The 18,795-nt window shown below is 28.6% G+C and overlaps 1 protein-coding gene across 1 annotated transcript; it reads right to left on the bottom strand.

The window, feature by feature from the left end:
* Positions 1 to 1,446: 1,446 nt before the first annotated feature.
* On the bottom strand, positions 1,447 to 9,131 carry LOC116769077 (protein toll-like). Its single transcript, XM_032660057.2, is given in 7 exon segments — positions 1,447 to 2,160; positions 2,162 to 2,604; positions 2,723 to 2,872; positions 2,988 to 3,303; positions 3,375 to 4,416; positions 4,508 to 4,717; positions 8,943 to 9,131. Coding segments are annotated over 6 exon segments (2,391 nt in total). The 5' UTR covers positions 4,656 to 4,717; positions 8,943 to 9,131; the 3' UTR covers positions 1,447 to 1,868.
* Positions 9,132 to 18,795: the final 9,664 nt, after the last annotated feature.

Here is an 18,795-nt window from a genome sequence, read left to right as displayed (position 1 = left end):
ATACATTTGAAGCTATACTAACTGAATCATGGCGGCAGTGGTTGTAGATCGACAGTGTTATAGTTGACCTACATATATATGCTTTTGGAATCCGTCAAACAAAAAGCCTTATAAAATAATTAGGAAAAGTATAAAGGTATATTAAGGCTTTTATATTCAGGTGAAACCGATGAGTAACGCTCCATGATTTCATACAATGGTATTGTTAAACAATTACATTTGGAAATCTTTTTCAAAGAAAAAATATTAAATTTTCTTACAATAAAAGTGACAGTCTTCAATTCAAATAAAAAACCTGTTACAGTGTTAACCTACTACTTAAACATAAACAGTAAAATATCAATTTTAAAAAGACTGAGAGCAATTTTAATGTTATCGAAATTTAAAAGATTTATTTTATAATGAAGAGATTTTTATATGAACTGCTTTGTTATTGTTAAGCTAGATAGCATTTACATTTAAATATTTATGTTAATAATAATTAAAAAAAACATGTTTTTAAAGTGATTATTGTATTTGTAGTTTCAACTTTTTTTTCAGTGTTTTCTCAACAATTGAAACATTGATAAATAACATACCCAACGTAGTACAAGTGAGTTTTAAAATTCAAAGTGACATTTTTATGTTCAGAATTGTGAAAATATTTCTGATATACATATTAATATTGAGTAGCTTAATTTGTATTATAAATCATGTCGTAATTTATGTATCCTCGCGAAATCCGAATGCAGACAAGCACGATAAAATAACATTTATAACTTCCTAGGTAAATAAATTAATGTAATATAACAATTTTTATGATACAAGTTATCTGATATTGTTTATTTTTATTTCAGGGTTATACTTTTTAACACTTATTTTTAGAATCAAAATAATTAATAAAAGTTTGTAAAATGGAATTATGAATAGGTGCATGCTTATTAACTAATAAAAATATATCGATCAAAGTGTTTTTAGGACTGCCAAGTGATACCTGTTTTTATTATCATTAAAAAGCAGTCCCTTACAAAACGGCACTAAATTAAAATATAACAAGTAAAGGAAATAAATTAAATCAATATATTTAATATTTGTTATAAATGATATATTCTTACATATTTAATTTTCAAGAAAACTAAATTCCCTGATTTGAAAGTTAAAGAAAATTATTATGCATTTACAAACATATCACGTTTCATTTTATACATGTTCAGGCTATGGCAACTGACCCAAAGTTCCCTTTATATTTCAAGATAGCTCGACGTTCTTTAAGAAATGTCGTTGCTCATATTTTGTATGCTATTAATTAATGAGATATAACTATAAGCTATATTCGTTTTTCGTCAATTTATTATGTAGTTAAGCATTTTTATACATTAAAAGACCAAAAAAAACAACACATCATTTATCATAAGAAGTCGTAGATTTTGGCTTTATAGTGGTCAGGTAAAAAGAAAATTACAAACAGTTTTTTCAAAGAATACTTTTTATTAAAGCAGAAGCTTACAACTCATTAACAATACATAGTTTCCTTCATGTGTATTATTCGAGTGTAAGTAATAACACAGTATGTCATAGAAATGAACAGCTAAATATTGATTACATTTTAATAGCAAAGTTAAAGAAAGGAATTTTATATATATGTATTCATAATGAAAAGAAAACGCACTCTGTTATTATAGGGAAACCTATAGTTAATATCTAATACATCGTCGTAAAAATTTTATACATTAACCATTACAATACTATCCCAAAGTTAGCACATTTTTACAAATTATCTATATTGTACCAAAAGTATATTGTGATCTGACCCTAAGAAATGTGAGATTCATTAAGATAGTAGCGAAGAATTCAGTCTTTGCCTCACTAACACAAAAAATGAAATGGTATTAAACTTGACTGTGTGCAATGATGTCTGAAGTATTGGTAACTAGCATATCAGCCAAAACTCTTTCTCTGTTATTTATTAATTGAAGATTCCCTTCATAAGGAGCCAGCTTCATCTTGATTTTATAAAATCCGTCTGTTATTTCGGTTGTGAGTTTATGCCAGATATTCGGATCATTCCATAAGACACTCGTTCGAAGATCTCTTTGCTCTTTAAGGTAAGCGTATACAGAATTTTCAGGACCAATATCGGTAAATACGTATACAGTGTTCTTAGATTTCATCATTGCTCCTTATTTTTTTTATACTTATATGACTGTACGCAGTCATTAAATAATTAGGTGTAAATATAACCAAAGACATTTTGGGTACTTCGAAAATATTTAGAAAACAATTTAAACTCTCATCGTCTGTTCCATTTATAGCTTGTGCGTTCACCTCTACTTTCTTATGTTCTTTCAACTCTGGTATGATTTCCTTGAGTACAAATTCCTCGTCTTGTTCGGAGTATTTAACTGTTATAGTTTTGTTAAGGTTAGCCAAAGCTTTTGGTTTGATATAATAAAGAAACTTATGTTTTAGACGATCTGGCAGGGTTTGATTGAATGTGACACAAATCAATATTCCTATTACACATAAAGTAAGAGAACAAATCAATATAGTTAATGAAAGTATGTATTTCTTGTAACACCTTGTTCTTGTCCAAAAAGAACAATTTTGCAAAGGATTATTTATTATCTGAAAGTTAAATAAAATTAAAATGTTTATAATAATATACATATAAAATATGCATGCATGTTTTTCTTATGTTATATAATTTTATAGAAAAAAAATTGCGAAAATAATTTTTACTAACCTTATCGTTTAACTTTTCTTGTAGATAATCAATAAAGTGAAAATTTATGCAATTACAAAGTATTGGATTGTTTGTTAACCAAACATATTTTATTGATTTTCTTGCTTTTTTGAATATTAGGCCGACATCATTCAAATGTTCTGTTTTACCCTAAAATTATTCATATGTTAAAATAAAAATATTATTTTATCTTAAAATATGCATCAAAATAGCATATTTAATAATATCATTGCATCTGTAGTGCCACCTATCTACGAGTACATACCCCGATGTTCTGTATTGAATTAAAACTCAAATCCAAGTGATCGTGTCCGTTAATCCACCAATCTTCATAAGCAGTTTCAAAATTATTGTGACTTAAATTGAGCATTTTCAAATTGTAAGTGAATGCAAACGGAGAAACCTGGGCCCCTGACAAATCATTGCTTTCTAATTCTTTATTTTCAATATGAAGTTTGTTATATGCAAGGGAAATTATCATTCTTTGCTTATTATTCGTAAATATATAGGAAGATATGGTTTTAAGATTATTATGTTCCATGTTTAGATATATAAGGCTTAAGAGAGATGAAAAAGTGGATCTGAAAGTTTTAAAACTGTGTGATTAAAAATGTTCACGACACAATTACTAAGTTCAAGATATCATACCCACCCACTAATTTCTTCGATCGAGTTATAACATAAATTCAAGCTTTCAAGTCTTACAAGTGATGAAAAAATTGTTGATTCTAAACTTTTTAATTGATTATGGCTCAAGTCTAGTTCAAGTAGATTTATTTGATCGTTAAACGTGGATTCATGTAGTGTTTTTATATCATTGTAAGCTAAGGATATATTTGTTAAAAGTGAAGAATTCTTGAAAACGTTGGATGGAATGATTTCTAATCCACTGTTTTGTACATATATTTGTTTTAGATTTGGTAAGTTTCCAAATAAAAAACTTGGTAGTTCTACCATTTTAACATCATTGTTAAGAATAAATACGGTTTCCAACTCTAAATTAGTTGAGAAAATATTTTTTGGCAATGTGGAAAATTTATTGGAAAATAATGTTAATTTCTTTAGTCTTCCCAGAGGTTTAAAAATTGATACAGGGAGTTCGTTCAATCCATTAGAACTTAGGTCTAATTCTTCCAAAACATTTACGCCTGTAAAAAAATCCTTAGAAAACCACGTTATATTACTTTGCCATAAGGATAGTCTTCTCAATAGAGATAAATGAGAAAATAGATTTGATGACATATTTGTCAGGTGATTATGACTGATCTCTAAAGTTTCTAATTTCTCCAAGGGTTTAAATAATTGATCGGATAAATTGATGTTATTGAAACGAATGTTAAGCCAGGTTAGATTATTTATATCGGAGAAAACATTATCTGGTAGGTGAGTGATACCATTAACTGATAGAAGCAATTTTGTTAGATCTTGTAATCCTGTAAAATGTCTTCTGTTTAAAAATCCAGATAATTTATGAGAATTTTGAAATATAAGTGACATGGTTTTTTCAACGCCCATATGTAAGAGTATTTCTTGAAACGAAATGTTGGGTAGCGGACAGTCCTTGAACGTAACAGACTTTAAAATACTCATATTGTAAGCATATCGTGGTAGCGTTTTATAGTCCAATGATGTTACATTTTCACATTTGATATTCAAGTATATACTTGGATGTAAATTTATTTTAATTTTATGACCTGAAATAAAGTTCTTTTTAAGAAAATAGTTCAATGTCATTATATTATATCATGTTGATTTCCAGCAAGGATTGGCATCAAAGTCACTTACCGTCAATATTGCAATCGAGTTCAACTGCAAGCGTACCGCCACAGATGCAGTTAGGATGACTTGGACACATCACTCTTGTACCTATTACATTTGCTAATAGGGATGTCATGATTAAGCAAAATATTTTGTTATTCATACTTGAAATCATGGCGTAGTCTTTAAAAAAGATATCTAATAAATTTTAAATTTCCTTCAGTTCATTCATCCATTCTGTAACAATTAAGTTCAATTAATATATGTTTAATGGTACTAATACGATGAAAATAAATACTAAAAAGTACAACAATATACCCATATCCAAGTTTACAATCCAAGTTTACAATAATAAACAAATTTGAAATAAATACTACACTTTTTTACATCAATCAATCAATCTTTAATCACTAGAAAAATATTTAAAGTATCTAGATTATTGGAATACGATATTCATTTCTTAATAAATGTCAATCTAGAGGAAATTCATTTCCATACAGATGCGGTACGTAGTTAGACCAGACAACTTGACATTAAATAGCGTACCTTTCTGGATTATTCTAATAATTTTCATATTAAATATTTTAGAATTTAAAGTTTTAATTGAAGTAATTTATTTATAGTAGTAACACAGTTTTCTACAGTATGATACATTTTTAAGTATAAAAGAATATAATTTAAATATTTTTCGGTCTATATAATAAAGCTCTGTCTAGACTATAATTCATAACATAACTTGACAGAAACGGACACGTGGTTCTGGCGTTTTGAGATAAATGACCACTGCATTACACACATTTTTATTATTAAACTTTTCAACTAAACAATTTAACAGTGTGAGTTATGTTTTTTATTTAGAAGTTAATTATTATAAAATTTTATTCGAGGTCATTGTAATCATATGTAAAAAATTCTGTTATCAGCAATTCAACAATTTTCATTCTTTGAAATTAGATTCTTTGAATAAAAATACAATCTTCTAAAATATATTGACATGGCCTTGTAAAAATATAAGATTTTCATAATGTTTTGTGGAAAATGTTATTGAGAAGGAGTATATACCGATGTCCATTGAAATTCATGAAAGACTCAGTTACTCGCGATGATATTAATAATGTATTTAAATCTCCTGCTATTATAAATTCGATGGAAAACACGATTGACAATGAATTGAATTGAAAATTGAATGACATGAATAAAAACATAATTTGGCATATTTCTTGGATTACTCGTACATAAATTTATGTAAACTTAAGTAACTTATGTAAAATGCTAAAGTTAAAACGAAAATATTTAAAGAGTCTAGTGTCGATGAATAGTTAACATAAGCGATTAGTAAACGTATGAAACGATAGAATGTGGCGCTGTCGCCGAGAGTTTCAATAAATGAAAAAAAAATCAATATCCCTCATACATTGAAATTGTAGTTGAAAGAGAAAAATAATACCTTTGCATCCACATTAAATACATAATGTGCTTGTATAAAGTTATCATTCAAATATTATTGTTTCGATAATACCCCTCACATTCATACTTAAAAAACTATTGAAATGAATTTAATATTCCCTAATATTCAAAGTTTAGAAGCAGCACAAAAATTTTGTATGCCAATGAAAATGTGTATGCTACATTTTAATTCCCTATTCATAATGGCTAACCCATTAGGAAGCAAAAAGAAAAATATATGACATTCACACTTTCAACGTTTTCGTATACATCGATTATTTGTTACGATAATCGAGTGTTCTCAACAGGCATGAGTTTTAATGGACCGAGTACAATTGCCAAAAATGGCTAAAAATTGGAAATGAATGTTCATTACATTGCAGTGTTTTTTTTTTAACTGGGATATTTCTTTCTTTTTTGTAAATTCTAGTTACTTTGTCTTACAAAATTTGTATTTTGAACGTTATATTTGTTTAACATTAAAATATATACTTCGATAATGAATTATAATTTTACATATAATTTTATAACTATTATGAAAAGTATTTATGTTTAGTTTTCATGCAATAAATTAAATAAGAAAGTTAACGAAAATTCATTAAATAAATAATAATTCAACATTTCCAGTAAAATAAATAATCTAGTATTATCAGTAAATAAAATGCTGAATAGTGGAAAAGTCTTACCAAGAAAATACAATACTAATTCCAAATTAGGTATATAACTTCACAATCACGTACGTGTCCACTTAACAGTACCAAATGCAATTTCCAGTTGCTTGGAGTGCTAATTACTCTTATTGCATTATAGGGAATAATATGCTTCGTAAGTGGTGTATTATTAGTTAATGTATAATAAAGCTTCCTCTGTTAATTTGACCGATATATTTTCTTTACTAAGCTTTTTTGATGGCAAATAATTTATAAACATTATTTTCATCAAAGGACTAGGGAGAAATTTATATACAGATATAAAAATTGTTAATATATAAACATTGTAAACTTTAAATTATTAACAATTTTTAGTTTATAATTTTAGAATTCTATATGAAGTTTGTAAATAATAAAAAAAATGTCTCATCTCTGAAGTATTTAAATTTGAAATTTTGATTTTAGACTTATGTGAAAATTTTAGTTGAAATTGTGAGAAATCCGTCGTCCGCTTTAACGAGAAATAGCTTAAACTTTCTTCATGAATACCAGAAAGAATAATTGTTATTTTTCCGTAAAAAATAATTATCGAAAAAGCTCATCAAAAAGCTAATAATCATTATTGCAAAGAAAGATTTTATTGAGAATTATTAAGTCATATATAATTTAATATCAAGAGAGTCAAGGTTTTAAGTAATCTCATATCTCCGAAATGTCATTTTGAATAAAAAAAATTTTTTTTTTACAAAGACGATATTCTTGCCAACAGCAATTTTTATAAGAAAATGCCCTCAATAATTTATTGATAAATAAAGTTAATGTAGTCTGGTCGTTGAAATGTTATCAAAAATATAGGTAAAAATTCCAATAGACTAAACCATAGAAATTGTTTAAGGAATTTAGAAATGACAAAATGAGTTTTCCTGATCTCAATAATGAACAAATGAAATATTTTTTTTATATATTTTTTATAGTTTTTTCCAATCACATTTCTTTTTATTAATTAAGTAGGATGAGAAATTATATTAAAATGAAGTCACCTAGAATATTTTAATTGTATTTAAAGTAATACAAAAAGATCATGTCAATTTTAGATAAGGCATTTTCAGAATGAAATTCTTATGTTTATTTGTAAAGTTATAAAGACAGTTTATTGTATACTTACTACAAATATTATAATTAAAATAACTTCTCCGTTTACACAACCTTCAGTTCTAAGAGTAAATAATCATCCATACCCTTTGTTAATAGTCCAGGTATTCATATTGCAAAGTAACTGTTATAATTTGCGGAAAGTGCAGACGCACCCAGCCCCCACGTCACGTGCTACCGACGGCTCGAATTAATGCTCCCCTTTATAAGGGTTTTTTGTAATGCAAATAACGCCACCGAATCGATACTTTCAGTGTTTTGTGAAGGGAATTCTTTCAACTTTGTTAAACTTCGCAAAAAAAATTATAATTATGTGCGTAGACAAAATTTTATATATCATTCATTAGTATTATATTTATATGTGTTTAAACACATAAGGAACTAAACAACACTTTCAATAATGATTTATTATTATGTTATGGTTGATCAGACGATGGATGATAAATAAATATATATATTTTTAAATTACACTTTTATCCTTTCAATCCATCAACAACAATTAGGGCGTCGCAATTAATTACACGAAGTAACCCTAATACTATGGAATTCGAAACCATTGAGAAGCCCCCCGTATCTGATTATCTAAATTGCTTTTGTTTACTTTTGGAATGAACGCACTTAAACCAGTAATCCGATTAGAAGGATAATTCTGCTTAAGCTTTCTCTGATAATTCTTTATTCATACAAAGTTAAACATTTTAAGAAAATCATTTGACGTCTACGTTATATAATCTTATTATCTAACGATTTAAATAAAAATCTAAAACATGCTAAAGTAGCTTTGTAGGTAACTGCCATTAAATCTTAAGATAAAATGCCAACACAGTAAATAGGATGGCACAAAACGGCAGTTAAGACGCGATTACATTTACTTTCGAGTTTTTTTATTAAGGTTATATTCATGTTCTGCAAACACTTTTACTTAAGACTTGATTTAAATATACACTTTAGCTCCATGAATAAAATTATATACATAAATGTTTAATCAAGAGATTCATAATATTTATTCACAATATTTGATATAGATAAAGTTAGTATCATAATGATTTGCGTATAATAGTCTTCTGTATATTAACCCTTAATATGAACATATAACACGCCTACTTCGTTAAATATAAATTTAATAGAAAAAACTTTTATACCTCTATACAAATATCACCTCAAAATTGTAAAATATCACACATTTTTATGTTAAAAGCATATCTTGAACTTACCCCTAATAAAATTAATCCAATGCATCACATCCTTGACTTATGTAAGAAAGAATTTAATATTAATCACTGATAATCTATATTCAGTTATTTGATACAATATTTATGATTTCAGAAAAGTTTATATAAATCAATCAAACTAGCCATCGGAGAAAAGTACAACTAACGTAGACGCGTAACCGCTACAGTGTCTACGACAGAACTGAATCGCTACGCTGCTATCGTTTTGCCGAACTGAATAAAGATATTCGGCTATGTTCGGCTGATGACGAAAGTGAGCGAATAACTTGTTTATGCGCAGAGATGGAAATAATGTAATACAAAGAGCGGTTTGAATATACATGTAGTTTATGACACTGTATTAGACTGAGCTCTTTTCTTTTTGCAGCTGTTCCAAATAAAACAATATATGAATTATGATTTATTAGTATTTCTCGAATAAATACAAAAAAAAGTATCATTATTTCTATGTTTTATTTGAAACTGTTTTAAGTTATTGATTCTAGAATCTATATTTATTTTAAGAAAGAATTTCAAACAAACCTTCATATTCTCTTAACAAACATAATACATTCACTTCTTGAATAAAAAGGGAACAAGCATTCTGGAGTTAGCCGTGGGGCATGTTTTAATACAGTTTTATTGCAAGGAGAACAATCTGACTTATTTTACACTCACATTTCATAACAACTTTCCCATGGGATACATAATTTAATATTGTTAATAAACTTTGATTGTACAGTACGCCTTGGCTTTGGCTTGGCTGTAATAAATAATTTCAATATTACAATCACACATTTTAATCCTTTATTTGACAGAAAGAGTTATGTGGGTAATACAAGCTCTATTGCCGGCGGGTATAATAATATTATTAGTTAGTGAAATATAAAAATAAAACAGTATAAAAAGACGTATATTACTGATAAGTTGAACATAACATAAAAAAATATGACATCATACTTTATTGAGCTCAGTAGTATTTGCGTGTTATTTTTTATGACAAAGATATTTCAATAGGACTGCTATACACAAGTATAGGAATGAAATTTCTTTGTATTCTTTTGAAGAGGAAATTTGTTATGTTGGATTGTTATTGTCATTTAACAATATGAGCAATAATTGAGTTGCATTTCAATTCACGAATGACTAGGTTGTGGCCGAATTGTTCGTTTTATAAATATTTTTTTGCTTTGTTTCAAAAATAAAAATATACCTGAGCCTTTTTAACAATATTTATTAAATATATAATAGCTTTTTAGTAACAATTACAAATAATCTTACTTTAATACAAATTTTATTTTTTGAGCACCACGCAGTTGAATTGTTCTAACAACATAATCCCGACGTTTCGGTTACTTTGCAGCAACCGTGATCACGGGCAGACGAGGTGTGAATGTCTGTCAGTTGGTCCTTGTTATTTATCATATACCGCCATCGATTTCTTAATTTTCTGGCGTACCGCTCTGGATGCCGGCTGAATGCGCTCACGGTGTCTTGAGGTCCTGCGGTGTGGTTACGTACATGGGATTTTATATTTTTAAGAACGGGGTCCCAGGTGTTTGATAGATTCCAGCCATCTTCTCTATTGAAATTGGGATGTTTTTTAATTTCAATAGCCTCGCGAATTAATCTCGGTATATACTTGTCTTCCCGAGCGAGGATTTGAGGTTTATCAAACCGAATGTAGTGGCCTGGTTAGTCCATTGTATGTTCACACACTGCTGACTTCGACGCGCGCCTGTTTTTGATATCTGAGATGTGTTCTTTAACCCTAGTACCGATGCTCCTCTTCGTCTGTCCAATGTATGACAAGCCACAGTCACAATCGAGTTTGTATACACCCGCTTGTTGCAAAGGAATGTTACTCTTGATTGGTCTCAAGAATTGGCTCACTTTCTTATGTGGTTTGTAAATAGTTTTAATGGAAACCTTCTTCAAGATGTTGCCTATTCTGTCAGTAACTCCCTTCACATATGGTAGTATCGCTGGTTGTCGTTCAACTGTGGATGGCTTCAGGTGGTTCTTGCGATGCTGGCGAGGCACGGGCAGGTTGTTGATGGTGAGAGCATGTTTTACATGCTGCAGCTCGGCCTCTAGGTGGTCAGCATCACAAAGATGTTGGGCTCTCTGTAACAAAGATTTGCCAACGGTAGCTAACTGAATAGGGTGGTGGTGTGAGTTTTAAATAATAAAATCCGAGTAGTAAATCCGAATAACACTAGTTTCATTTAAATGAATACTCGCGAAAATCTTAGATCTCATTATTTGTTCTAACAATTTATGTTCTAAATAACTTTTATAAATCTTGGGCTACGGAAAGGCCTTAAATAATCAAAGTGACAAAATTAGTTATCTGTATTTCGTATTTTTTTATTATGTTGATTAGATTTTTAAAGTAACTTAAGTACAATCTAGTTATGGTTGATAATATTGAACAGAAGTGTATCCATTTATTCTTTGAGCAATGTGCTTCAATGATAGTAAGGCAATAACGAGGATTTCGATAATCTGTTTTCGTGCGCACCCTACGATCGAGCCCACTATAAATCATTTTCAATTGTTTCGCGGTTTTATATGGATTTACGCCACGACGGACCAGTTTATATTGTTTCTATTCGGGCTTACGTAAAGCTGGCAAAATTGGTGAAAAACTTAAAAGTAATAGACCAGTTTGTGCTCTACTTATTTTGATGTACAAAACTAAACAAATCAAAGTTATGAATGGAATACGTTATAATCAGAAATTTATTTATATGACAAAAACAGTATCTGAAGCTCAATTTTCGACCAGTTGATACAAAGAAGGGATCTTCTTCGAATTCGAAGGATGCTAATCCTTTCACACACCGGCGAAGAGTATCATTTGAAACTGATCTTCATTCGATCAGACTGAGCAATGGAATCCCCAGCTTGAATTTCCCTTTATCAATCCAATAATAACCAAAGCTATACATTAACTTCACATACAAGTGGCGACAGAGATAACTTATCATCAAGTGGACCGTCTTCTTTCCTTTACACTGCTTTTATATCCAATATATTAATATTTAATACGATATTTATATACAGATTTTACACATTCATGATTTGCAACATGAAGTAGCTATTAAGTTTAAAGTAGCGTTTGTAAAGCACGCGACGTCAAAATATCGCTATAAAAATCTCTTCGTAATTAGTAACATGAGTTATAATACAACTAAGAAACATCAAATTAGACTAATAATTACATTAGCTATGGAAATAATAAACTATTGTTGAAAATTAATATTCTAAATTTATTACGAACACATAAATATAAATATTAGTTAATTGGCTATTCGGACGTTATAAAGCATCCGTAAATCTCCAGCATGCCCCTTTGTTTTATCCCTCCGCTTTGAATACCTGAGAATAGACATCCAAACTTGGCTTTTTAAAAACCGAATGAATAGAGTCGTACCTTTTAAACAGAAACGTAAAGCCGTAAAACCTACTTTGTGTCAGATATTTCTTTCATGAAAAAGTATCAGTCTTTCAAGTCTATTTTGATAGGTTTACTTTGTACGGTAACTTGAATTTGCTTTAAAACACAAATTAGAATTTCTAAGAAGAGATCATTTATTGTTGCAAATATAAATTACGTGTAAATAAAATTACATCATATGCTATTTTTTCCAAGTTATAAATTTATATGCTATTGAATACGTTTTAATAATTAATTTACATGTGTTAAATTCTTATTTTGAACTAAGTTTATCTTATAAGATCTTATTTGAATATAATGTTTACCTAATATATGAAGTTTAAGGAAGTACAATAAAAAAACCAGTTACATATTTTATAACACACATTTTTATAACATATTGTTCCATCCAAGAAATAAATAAAAAAATTGTTTCACTATAACCAAATGTAAAATATACTACGAAGCAATATCCTACTCCTACTTGCGTTTCAGATTGAGATCGAAGCGAAAGATCAAATGCATTAAAATAAAAATTGCAAGTCTTGTCGCTAAAAGCGATCCGAGAGCTGCTCTTGACAGGTAAAGAAAAATACTTTCGGTTACATTCTGCTTTTAAAATACGACGTAAATAAAACATCCCGTTTTAGTCTTTATATACCAGTTTATGCCAATACTCGTAACTTGGTATTAATTGAGAGTGCTTCTTTATACATAAATTGTATATCTATTAAATTGCAAGTCAATAATGTATTTCTACCAGTCGGTTTAAAAATTTCTAGACTTTTATCGTCTTAGATTTTTATCGTTTTTTACGAAACTAGTTAAGTGAATCAATGTAAATTGTAATCTTATATCAACGTGGAGTTGGGCTTAAGTTTTTAATAAAAACGAATAATACCTTTTGAAATAAAGTATATAATTCTTGTATCCAATTGACAGCGTCATTTACAATCAATGCTATGTGAGTACATATAAAACGAAATTTTTGTAATGCCTTGTTCTTTGGAATGTCCAGTAAATTTTCAGAACAAATTCGCGATATTTAAGCTATACTATTAGCAATTTTTATAAAATGTTGTGTTTTGTTTTTTGAGAAGTGTCTACGGCTCGAGCTTGATGGTATTGATTGTCACATTAAATAACGTTTGCCATAAAACGAAGAACTACAACAGCAAACAACAATTTGAAAAATAAAAATAAATTCTTAACGATATCTTGTTAGGTTTAAAAAACCCAATCTATATTTTTGTTATATATGTGCGTTTCCAGACTAGAAGGGACAGAAACCTCTTCAATGTCAACGCTCTAACACAACCCTTTTATTGCAATATGCTATATTGCTTAAAACAGCTATAATATAGGTCAATTTTACTCGCTTGGTATCTTGATCCTTCACTAACAAGATAAGCTGATATAAAATATATCCTCGGGGTTTATTCTTTCTAAAGAAGAAGGTTGTTGTCAGGTACGTATATAGTGAAAGCTTCGTAACACTATCGTTTACTATTTTAGTCATACAAAGAATATTTTTTTTAAAGATATGGCGTCAAAGAAATATAGATTCATTCTTAACTTCCCATCCCCATAATATGAAAAAAATGTAAAATCTTTATTGAATCACATTTCTAAATATACACTTATGAAACCTTTTGCTTTTTTTTATTTTTCAGGTGAACATATTATATATATATGTTAGTTTCAACTTAACCTAGTCATGGAATAAGAAAAAATATATTTTAATTTAATCTGCTAAATAAAAGGCTGATTTTTTTTTTCGAACTACGTTGTTTTTGTTAGTGTGTTTTCCAAAAAGGAGACTTTACATAAACCTCATAAATTATCAATGGTGTCGCCCTGGTATGAGTTGAATTGTGATTTATATTATCGATTATCGAGTAAACGTCTAAACAAAGGCATTTTCTGGATGGTATGAATACTAAAACAAAAATAACTTATTTAATTTTAACTTTTAATGAGTACTGTATAAGTTTTTATGTTATTAAAATGTATTTATTTTATTTTATAATCAATGAGATAGTTTCAAATGCAATACTATTCACCAGGGATGTAACTTTTTGAATATATTACAAGTTTTACAATCCTAGTTCGCCAATGTCGGGTGCCTTAATGGTCAAAAGAGAACTTTGGGAAATATTAAGTATGTAAGTTATTTTCTAAAACAAAGCCCCACTATAAATTTATGCCAAAATACAGATAAATGATATTCATGAAACATTTATTGTAATCACATTATTTTATTAAACTCATGTATAGTAGACTGAATTTTTGATGGATGCAACAGGATGTTTTATGAAACAGGATGTTTTAATTGCTTTGCAGTTATCGTGTTTACGTGAACACGAGATGGAACAAACAAAATACAGTTTTATTTAAACGCTACTTAAATTTATTTTCAATTTTAAATGTATTTTATATAATTTAAATATAAATTTTTTACAATCACAAACATACCATATAAAGGGATATCATTTTATGAACTGTACAATATTTAAAAAATACTGATTCTTTTTTTAAAAAGAAAACGAACTGTTTTTAAAGTACTTGAAACACTTATTTATTTAAAAAGGTTTTTTTTTTTAAATTGTTTTCGGTTAAACGCGTATATTTTCGTAATTGAATAGTAAAAGTGTTATCAAAAACTATTTGATGTACCATAAAAGTAATGTAAAAAATGTTTATTATTATTAATATTTGTATAAGCTAAGTTAAGTTATTCTAGAAGCCGTTAGAACTATAGGATGAAATGTAATTATAACAATATTTCTATCCTGTCAGTGTAAGACAGAAGTAATATTATTATGGCTAAACATATAAGTATTAAGTTACTAGATGTAGATGTGAGATCATACAGTAGTGTTTTTAAATAAGGTTTTCTTCTTGCTAAAAAAGTAAAACAATTTGTTTAATGTATTATTTTTTAATTTTTTTTTTAAATTTACGGATAAAGAAAAATATATTGTAATGGCCTACACTATAAACGTCTTTGTTTCTAGAAGATATCAACAGATGTCACTAGCATACTCCATCAGTTTTATCACTACAAGGTGATAATTGCTGCAAATTAGGCAGCTGGTTTAAAAAGAGAACCCGCATTATTGTATTTGCTATTTTTGTATATCGGTTTTAAAATAAAAGTTTGTAGACGACTATCATTTGCTTATTTAAATTATTTTCTATTATTTTTATGGTATAGGGGCAAACGGGCAGACTGCCAACTTGAGGAGAGGTATTCACCCTTGTCCAACGATATCTGCAACATGGTGTTACGGATGCGTTTCCTCCCTCGAGGTGAAGGAAAGGTGAAGGAAATATGCTAAGAGTCAAATAACCACCCTATGAAAGAGCATTGTCCTTGGTCTGACTGAGAGTCTTGTTTCGCTCAAAACTCGACTTCGAATCTAATGCGTGATTTCGATTTCGGAATTTGAGATATTCGACCCTGGGCTCACTAGCTTTGCTCATGATATGAGTCTACAAATAATTTAGTACCTACTTATTAGAATTATGGATATATATCATAAAAAAATACTAGTCAGATAGTTTAGAACGAATAGTGATTATTTTATGATCGTCTTAACTAATTTTAAGACTTTAAGACTCCTCACATATCTCTCGTGTCTGAAACTCTATTTTTGCTGCACTGTAACTGCAAGCGTCTTTTTTCACTCCGGCTAGGAATCCACTCATCTTGATTCTAACATTATGGAATAAAAATCCTTAGAATACACCGAATTGTTCCCATTATTAAGTATTTAGAAGTCCTAAAATATTAACTTTAGGATATTCATTGCGTTTAAGGCAACCTTTGACATAGTACGGCCGTACTTTACGACGAGACAGCATATATGTGATCACAAAGAACAGGTGCGGTTGTGTATGAAGGACTATTGTTTGTTCGGGTAGGTGATGCCAAATATCACCTCATACATTTTCACTCGGTGGAGAAATGCAGAGAAAAAAAATATTTGTAGTCATGTTTTTGTTATATCAAATGTACTCTGTCTTTTTACATGTATAAAATATGAAAATTCTTTTGGTTTTATAGAATATATTGTTAATTGTGCTTAGAATTCGAAATATTTATTACGTCTATGACCTCTTTTTCGTCGGACACCTAAATGGACGGCTGGCCTCCATTGCAGATTTGCCCCGTATATAGACGAGTGATACGCTATGTACTTCTTAATGTGCACAGCAAATGACTGGAACACTTTCTCTGGGACCATGTTTCTTAGCAAATACATTTTAATGTTTTCAAATCTGAATGTGAATAAGATTAAGTATTTACCATGTAAGCCTTCGTTTTATCTTACATTAGAGGATATGATAATTAATCACTATCTAGTTAATAATATATAAAAATCACTTTTATTACAGAACATTTGGCATAGACTATGCACCGAGAAATCATACACAACAAAAATTTTCTATAAAATCCCTCAAATAATTGTTTAGACCAAGTTACAGTAGCTAGTTTTAGTAATTACGATGCAGTGATAGATAGAAGATTTATATCTACTACGTATACCCCTTATTATTAACAAATATTATGTTTTTTTTAATCTCTTGATATCAAAAATACTAAGAAAAATGCAAACCACAAAAGAATTTCGTAACAAGTAGGTCACTTTTTCAACAATAATTAATTGTTAGAAATGTGATTTTCTTACGTCCTTTTTATTTATACATGTTTAGTTAGTCTATAAGTAGTGAAAAAGATTTGTGCATTTAGATATTAGCTCATAAGTTTACCATAAGAACTATGTTTAGATATTAAGTCTTCCTACTGTCCTGCATCAGCCTAAATCTATTTTAAGGTGTTGAGAGTGTTTCATAGGCATGGGGTACAGGTAGAACCTGCGACTACGGCTGACAGTAGGGGCCTTTCCGTACGTCATGCCAACGACATATAGTAAATATTGTAAAATTCGAAATCAAAAGAATATGTGTAATAATAAATATATTTTTAATGAGAATGACTGTTCTATAACTTTTTTATAGCTTTAGCCTCTCATGTACGAGTATGTGGTGACTTACAAGGTTAAGTGTTTAATATATTTATGTTAAGTATAATTTAAAGTTAAGAAAAATGTCAAAGCTTTATGATTTATCATATAAGACCTAGTCTTTGATCTAGAAAAATATACGACAACATTTTAAATTTAAAATTACAATAGAGTAAAATAAGAAAAAAACTATTTATATTCTCAAAATATACAGCAAAGTATTTTTTGTATATCACTATAAAATTACGGAAGTATGATCACTAATAATAATAAAAGTATAATTACAATAATAACAAATTTGTTTTTTTAAGAAAGGCTGCAATTAATGTAATTAATATATAAGCAATTATTACATTAATTCACTAAGATCTAAATTAAACTAATATTTTTCAAATTACTACGCGTATTTTATTATTTTAAAAACTCCTGACGTTTCGGTCACTTAGTATGTAGTTTTAAAGCATTAAAATACACGTAGTTATCTGTAAATTTAAATTTCCCTTTAAGAATATTCGCGAAAGTCTTAGATCTTATCACTAAGATCTTTTTTGATACATAACAAAGATACTTTAGAGGATAATAATGTTTTTTTTTTATGTAGGAATAATTAAGTTATATATATTAATTTAAACAACAGTCACTAAATTCAAGGGCTCCTACATATAAACCACTGATTCTGTACAAAAATGTCAGGATTAAACCCAGTTTTTACAAAGTCAAATTCAAACAGGAATGAAAAGTATTTTCATATATTGAATGAAAATCGGATTATAGTTAATACCGTGGGATTGGTTTTATGAGCAACATAAAATTATATTGATTAGCTATAGTACATTTTAAATTATTTTATTTGGAAGTACTAACGGTATTATTCGAGTGATATCGATAATACAATAAAAATCACGCATTTAACTAATAATTGTAGCCTAGAATAATTTATGAGCTTTTCAAATGTACATATATAAATAATACAATATTTTTCGGATTTCCGATTGTTGCTCATGTTTATTTTAAGCTTAACGGTGAACTCCCATAGAGAAAATTTAGAGAAAATCTAATCTACTTTTAAAACAAGAAAAATATCCGACTATATATAGTCTTATTCATTCCTATTGTAGGTTGCTTCTCATACAAGCGTCTATTTCTTTTTTAATAATTATTCATATGCTTTATTAGTCAAATAAAACAAATATAAATCATAAAAAAAAGGTTTCAGCGTTAAACTGAAATAAAATACGAATAAAGTAAAAATTTGATTGCACGCCAGGTGTTCTCTCTTGTCAAACACATAAAAGAGGCACGGATGAATGGAACCTTTTATTTATTTTTGTCCAAAGAGGTGTTAAGAATTGTATATCTACGGAAAATGTTATATAAAATTTGT

This window comes from Danaus plexippus, chromosome 5, assembly GCF_018135715.1.
Source record: "Danaus plexippus chromosome 5, MEX_DaPlex, whole genome shotgun sequence".
NCBI classification, from domain to species: Eukaryota; Metazoa; Arthropoda; class Insecta; order Lepidoptera; family Nymphalidae; genus Danaus; species Danaus plexippus.
The sequence above is the reverse complement of the archived record's forward strand: the minus strand, read 5'-3'. Positions and strand labels throughout refer to the sequence as shown.